General features: G+C 45.9%; 1 protein-coding gene across 3 annotated transcripts in view; it reads left to right on the forward strand.

The window, feature by feature from the left end:
• NUP188 (nucleoporin 188) overlaps nucleotides 1-7,037 on the forward strand; it is a 75,865-nt gene that overhangs the window by 63,565 nt on the left and 5,263 nt on the right. For all 3 annotated transcript variants that reach the window (XM_019510610.1, XM_019510612.1, XM_019510611.1), the window contains exons 35-44: nucleotides 405-605; nucleotides 1,148-1,240; nucleotides 1,463-1,621; nucleotides 2,392-2,529; nucleotides 3,008-3,082; nucleotides 3,848-4,057; nucleotides 4,727-4,858; nucleotides 5,030-5,100; nucleotides 5,502-5,631; nucleotides 6,365-7,019. In XM_019510610.1, the coding sequence (XP_019366155.1) occupies nucleotides 405-605; nucleotides 1,148-1,240; nucleotides 1,463-1,621; nucleotides 2,392-2,529; nucleotides 3,008-3,082; nucleotides 3,848-4,057; nucleotides 4,727-4,858; nucleotides 5,030-5,100; nucleotides 5,502-5,631; nucleotides 6,365-6,535 (1,380 nt within the window). In that variant the 3' untranslated portion in view covers nucleotides 6,536-7,019. The remainder of the gene's footprint in view (nucleotides 1-404; nucleotides 606-1,147; nucleotides 1,241-1,462; nucleotides 1,622-2,391; nucleotides 2,530-3,007; nucleotides 3,083-3,847; nucleotides 4,058-4,726; nucleotides 4,859-5,029; nucleotides 5,101-5,501; nucleotides 5,632-6,364; nucleotides 7,020-7,037) is intronic.

A 7,037-nucleotide genomic window follows, 5' to 3' on the forward strand; every position in this document is an offset into this window, starting at 1 on the left:
AAGGCACGAACAGATTAAGTGACTTTCCTAAGGTTACAAAAGGAAGTCTGTGACAGAGCTGGGACTTGAACCCACATCTCCCAACTGCTGATTTTCTCCAGTGTGCAGATTGTCCTTGGCTGTGAGTACAGCTACAACCTGCCCAATGTTCCTCCAAGTAGGGCACTGGAAGAATGTGACTTGCTGCTTCTTTTTTAAGGAGCCTTTTCATAGTTGTTACTTATCCAGCCCTCTAAATGTACAGTGCTATGGAAGGGGTTACACATGCCATAATTCATAGCCTTATGTGCAGTGGTTACAGTTTGGATCCCAGTAGTAAATGCCCAATAGATGTTGACAGTCTTGTAATGTCTGTCCTTTTTCTTCCCTGTCCTGTGTTGTATCCTCCCCTTTCCTCATGGCAGGTCTGTGTTCTGGGCCTGCATCTGGCAAAGGAACTCTGTGAAATAGATGAAGATGGAGATTACTGGCTGCAAGTTACTAGAAAGGTCCCTGTACTTCCCACTACTTTCACAGCCTTGGAAATCAGCCTGAGAGTCAAGCAGAACCTTCATTTCACGGAGGCCTCATTGCATCTACTCTTTACCTTAGCCAAGACACAACAGGTGAGAAATGCAAATGGAAGAGAACTTGTTGCTCTGCTCTTAGGCCTATATTTCAAATGGAGTTGTTCTCATTCCATTGTATGCTGGCACCATCAACCTATAAAAAGCTCTAATACAACTCTGTCAAAGGGGAGGAATTACAGGGGCCTCTTAAGTTTTTCCATTCCTGAGTAATGGTTTGTCTAAGATAGAGGAACAGAACTGATTTTGTCCTCGAGAAAACCTGTAATTCAGATCAAGACACTTCTCTGTAAATACCTCTCTGCTACAACAGCACTGGAGCATAGGCATCTAGTCACTTTGCAGCCTTGATAATACATTACTTATTTGTTGAAGTTCATTGTTGTCCAAGATGAGGAATAGAGATAATTTTTCCAAGGTTGTTTTAGTTGAACATAATGTCGGTGGTGATGCATAATGCAGTCCTGTGGATCTTTTTATGAAAACTAGTACTATCTAGGGGAGAGAAGAATTCAGGTTAGATGGGTGTGAGTTTAGAGGGGTCTGGTACCTCCTCTGACAGTGGTGGTTCTGTGTTGCAGGGAGCTGCAGCTGTGGCTGGAGCAGGTGTCACGCAGAGTGTCTGCCTGCCCCTCCTGAGTGTATATCAGCTTAGCAGTAATGGAACAATTCAGGTGAGTGTTGTCTGTTTTTGCTTTTCAAACTCATAGGGAAGTTCACTGGGAAGACCTGAATGCCTTCTTCAGTCTAGGGCTGGCAGAACAGTCACCAGGACTTAGAAGGTGAACACCATCACCCCAGACTTAGGGATTTCTCATGCTGTTGTGAAAAGAGTGTGTCATTTTGTGGGAGCAGGAGTATAAGTAAATCTTATTGTTTGTGGCTGGTATATTCAGACGCCTGCCTCATCCCGGAAATCTCTGGATGCTCCCTCTTGGCCTGGGGTCTATCGTCTCTCTATGTCATTGATGGAGCGCCTTCTGAAGACGCTTCGGTACAACTTCCTGACAGAGGCACTGGACTTTGTGGGTGTCCATCAAGAGAGGATTCTCCAAGTATGTTCACCCCTACTTCTTTATGTTGCCACTTACTATGTAAATAACAGCAGCGCCCAGAATACGTTAGGTGCTGGACAGGCTTAGATAAAGACACAATCCCTGCCTCAGAAAGCTTGATCTAAAAACAGATAAAGAGAAAGGGAAACTTATTCCAACATAATCACAGTGGCCAGGCAGGAGATGGATGTATTGTTAGTCTGCTAGATTCTGGCCAGTCAACACACACATTCATTGCTCTTACTCGCCAGGGTATAATTCCACTATAACTGTTTCATGTGTCCACTCAAAACAGCAGCATCAGGAAGTGTTGATTGAGCGCTCAGTCTGTGACCCATCTGCTTGGAAAAAAAGCAGCAGAGTGAGCTCACCGCTAAAAATAGTTCTTAGTCCCTCTGGTAACAAAAATGCTGCAGTCAGGTTTCCATCACGATTCAGGTGGGCAACTCATTTCCCTCAATACTTAAATCCCTGCATCAGCCAAACTGATGCAAATTTGCTGAAAAACCCTATTCTAAGGTAGCAGTTAATTGCATGTGTGTGTAAGCACAGTAGTTGTCTTATTCTGTGGCACCACTACCTGCCAAATGGGTCAGCTGGTTAACTTCTAAGCCATAATAAATCAAGGAGGCTGTGTCATTGCCATTGCTGTTTCCTTATTAAAGTGTACTTACATGGCCCTAAGGATAAATATCTGCACCTTCAGCTTTTTCTAGGAAGGGATGGATATTTTTGTACTGTGGCAGTCATCTCAATTATTCTGTCTCCAGTGCCTGAATGCAGTACGGACTGTGCAGAGCTTGGCCTGTCTGGAAGAAGCTGATCACACTGTTGGCTTCATTCTTCAGCTCTCCAATTTTATGAAAGAGTGGCATTTCCACCTGCCACAGCTCATGAGGGACATGCAGGTAAAGTGACACACTTTGTCGTGCTAGCCAGCAGGTGGCTAACAGAGAGCCCTTTCACTGAAGCTGTTGTTAAGTGGGGCCACCGGAAGAAAATGATTCTTTTAGCATGAAGCCTTTCAGTTGCAGAACAAGGTACAGTTATACGAGAGGGATAGATTTAACCAGGGCTGAGTGGTGGTAACGCTTGGAGGATTGAGTGTCTCAGTGCATCTAGGCTGGAACCTTGGTGTCAGTTGTGTCTGGGAAAACCTGAACTTTCTGCTGATGCCTGATCTCTGGTTGAAGCACCTCTGTCTCTGGGACTGGATTTTCCAACCCCCACCCTAGAAGCCTAGGATATAATAATCACATCGTTTAGGCTTGTCAGGGGATTTGGGAATAGAAAAGTTGGATGTCTCAAAGTTGTACCTGAGAGAGCGGTACTGGTGGATGGATTCAACTTGCCCTCTAAGAATTTTATTTTTCTTGGTTATTTCAGGTGAACTTGTGTTACCTGTGCCAAGCCTGTACTTCCCTTCTGCATAGCCGCAAAATGCTTCAGCACTATCTACAGGTGAGGAGGGGACCCTGCTGACAAGGGGGAGGGGTTACAGTTTTGGGTCCCTCACTTAAAAGCCAATAAAACATTGATCAGTATCTAGTCCTTGTTTCCAGAGATTTAACCATGGATCATCACCAACCCTGGAGTTCAGTAGCCAAAGCTGAGTTGGTTGTACCTCTCTAACCAGGACTTACACACAACAGCTTGAAAACAATGTATACTTTGTAGGCTAGTCACCATTAACATAAGATATCCAATGTAGAAACAGTAATCAGTATTAGCTACTTAAGAGCAAACTGCTGTGCTGGGAAGAAGCCACTGTTGTGGTTAAATGAGAATTGATAGGCCAATGACTTGGTGCTCTTGGCTTGCTTTAAGTGGCAAGAAAACATGGCTCCAGCTCTTCTGGTTTCTCTAGGTAGATTTGAGAGGGAGAGGATGCATTTTTATTGATGTATCTTTACAGCTGAGCTAGGGTTCTTTCTGGCAACAGTTTCATTAGAAACTCCTTTTTTCCCCCAGCGCATGGGAGTTTTAACTAGTGTTTGCAGATTCCATTCCTGCAATACAGACAGGTGTGTTTCTTTCCTGCAAGATAATTGAAGGCCTTAGGCTTCTAGGAAGTTGCTCTATGTTCTCATTGGGCTAAGCAAAGTGTGGGTACCTTGCTACAGCTTTCCTGTTACCAGTAACTTAATCTTCTGCAAAGATTGGTCTTAGTACAGGACACTGAAATGATACCTGTGTGCGTGTGTGTGTTCTCTTCCTCTTTCACAGACAAAAAATGGGGACTCCCTTCCCTCAGGTGTGACACCTCGAGTGCAGCGCACCTCTCAGACCTCCTCCAGGCATCCAAACCCTGAATCAGAGGCTGCAGAGCAGAAGGCCCTGCGCACAGTGCAGTACAGTCTCCTGAAAATCCTTAGCAAATCCCTGGCTGCCCTGCGCCACTTCACTCCTGACCTCTGCCAGATCCTCCTTGATCAGGTACCAGGGATAGGGGAGAGACAGATATCTGCAGGGCAAGGAGCTAAGAGCATCCTGAATTATGTTCTGGATTTCATGAGTTTGTTCCAAAGAAAATGATAGCCCACTTCTGAATGTATCAGCTGTTCTTTAAAAGGCAGTGCTCAAAACAGGTAGCCTTTGGAATTGGTCACAGATCAGTCTGAAAGGAAGTCTTACTATTTAACCTACTGACTTATGTAGGGTTTGAGATGTGGAACTACAATTGTTTCTGTAGCTTTCACTTGGACTGTCCTCCACAATCATATGTATACATACCCTTATTTACCAGAGCAAACTGATAGTCCAGCTAGTCTTAGATCCAATTACCGCTGACTGTGCAGCATGTGAAGGCAGCCTTCTTACCACCGATTTGTTGAGGTGGTGTGGATTTGTTGCGTCTGCAGTGGATGGTCAGTGGACTAGATAGGACTCAGAAGACTGGGTTTTATCCTTGTTTCTGCCCCTGGATGCTAGCTGACCTCAGATTTAGTTTCTCCCTCTAACCTTGAAATAATATGATAGGCAGTCCCTTGTAAAGCACTTTGAGATCTGCAGGTTGTGAGAGCACTGTATAGGAGCTAGGGGTTGTTACTGCTGCAATACCACAGTCATAGCCTTTGAATGACTTCAGTCCCTCTCTCCCTGCAGTCACTGGACCTTGCTGAGTACAATGTGCTCTTTGTTCTGAGTTTCACCACACCAGCCTTTGATTCAGATGTCGCTCCCTCCTTTGGGACCCTCCTGGCCACAGTCAACGTGGCTCTTAACATGCTGGGAGAGGTATGAGTCTGTGTTCTTAGTTCTTTAAGGGCCCATGAGGCTGTGCAGTAGCTGCAGTGTTCTCTGGGCACCTATTAAGCTGCCCTTTTAAGGGAGAATGGGGACTTCCTCCTGTAAGTCTGTTCTCTCCTTGTGGAACTCCAGTCTTTAATAATTTTTTCCCCCCTAAAGCTGGATAAGAAGAAGGAGCCCTTCCCTCAAGCTGTAGGGCTGAATACGCAAGAAGGGACCAAAACTCTTAAGTAAGTCTCTCGGTTTTTTAGTTAGACATGGTTGTGGAGCAGAGGCTTAGGGGTCCTCATCTCACCCAAACTGGGAGCTATAGGGCTGAGTTAACTTCTCTCCACATTTGTTTCCGTTTCTCATCTCGTGTCAAGCAAGCAGTTCACCAGCCCCTACCAAAGTGCTTAAAAGCAGGCAGGGCTCATGGTAGGTTAGTGTGCAAAATTGGCCCGTAGCGCTCCCAGCCATTGGTGGGTATAAGGGAAGAGATGGCTAGATGGATCTAACTTAGCTGAATATAATACCTGTACCTGAGTAAAATGAACATTTTCCCTGTTCTGCATTGTATGCACCCAGGTGCTCCTGAGGGTTAATGGTCTTCCAGTGGTAGCACTTGTGCTGACTTGTCGTCTTTGCACAGGTCCCTGCTCATGTTTACAATGGAAAACTGTTTCTACCTGCTCATCTCCCAGGCTGTTCGGTATTTGAAGGATCCAGCTGTGCATCCACGAGACAAGCAGCGAATGAAGCAGGAGCTCAGTTCGGAGCTGGTAAGCTGCGGGGGGAGAGCTGATTTTTTTTTTTTTTTTTTTTTTTTCTTCCTCTGATGCTGTGTTTAGCTTCCTTAAGCCTTTTAGTTTATGTGGAGTGGTCCATTCTGAGACTCAGCTGGTGTACCTCCCTGCAGGCCAGCTGGCAGGTCTAATGGAGATTCTGCACTTGTAGCAAAAGTATCCAGACCTTGCTATAGCAGTTAAGGCTTCTCCATAAGCTTGTGTGTGTAATGATCAGAATGCTTTGGAGGTTTCATGTACAAAAACTTCTTACAACTGGCCTGCAGGTGTATGTGGCTAAAGCCTGGGGCTTGGCTACCAGATATGTTCTAGGGCAGACCAAGACACGGAATTGCTTTGAGCTGGAGCACATTGCGTAAATGGAGTTTTACTGAGCTGTGGATAAAAGAATAATGTTGACCTGGCTTACCTTGTGTGAATGTGGCAATGGAAGACACTGTTAGAAGGGGATAATATTGTGATATTGTGGTATTGTACCTGTTTCCATCTTGCTTGGCCCGTCTGCCTCTAAATGATCCAGTGAAAATGGTACCTATGGTCAGGTGACATCTAGTTTGTGTGTGGAGTAAACAGCCTCAGGCACCCCTATGCCACTCACGCATCAGAATGCCCCTGGGGTCCTGCCCTTTGCCTCAGGTGTCTTGCATGGGAAGGGGGGGGCAGATATGTACATTGGCGAAGCTAACTCTTGGCGAATGTCTCATTTCAGAGTACGCTGCTCTCCAGCCTGTCTCGTTACTTCCGCCGTGGTGGTCCTTCTTCTCCTGCCAGCGGGGTCCTTCCTTCCCCCCAGGGAAAGTCTGCCTCCAAGTTTGGTTCTGAGGGGCAGGAGCCTTTGATCCAACTGGTTCAAGCCTTTGTCAGACATGTGCAGAGATAGGTTCTGTACTTCCACTGCCTCCCTTTTCAGGATTCACACCAGAACTACACATTTCCACAACAGAAGGTACCACGCTTGGCAGGACTTGTAATAAGGACTGAGGGAGAGCTGGATGATACTCTAAATTGAGCGATAACACCAGCCAGTGAGATCCTATTGAACCTGACTAGTAGAGTGAATGAAAGGTCCAAGAGTGGTGCCCTTTCAAAGGAACTGATCAGGGTGTCCCTACAGACACCCTGCCTGGCTGGGTACAAGTGCTGAGTGCGCAAACCTGTTATTTTAATAGCTTGTACCTCCGCAGGAGCAGCTGGGTGGGGAGAGGAGGCAACTTTTCTATCTTCCTCTGGGCATTAACTCTGCTCTTACTACAAGATGCAATCTTCCTTTCCTCAACAGTGAGGTACAGTCAAGGGATCAGCCAGCAATCTTTCTACTGCTATTTTTGTATTGAACAGTACAAGGCAAGGTGATACGTGTGTGTGTGCTCCCTCCTGTCAGT

This window comes from Gavialis gangeticus, unplaced genomic scaffold (assembly GCF_001723915.1).
Source record: "Gavialis gangeticus isolate Ggan-Ray unplaced genomic scaffold, GavGan_comp1, whole genome shotgun sequence".
Taxonomy (NCBI): domain Eukaryota; kingdom Metazoa; phylum Chordata; order Crocodylia; family Gavialidae; genus Gavialis; species Gavialis gangeticus.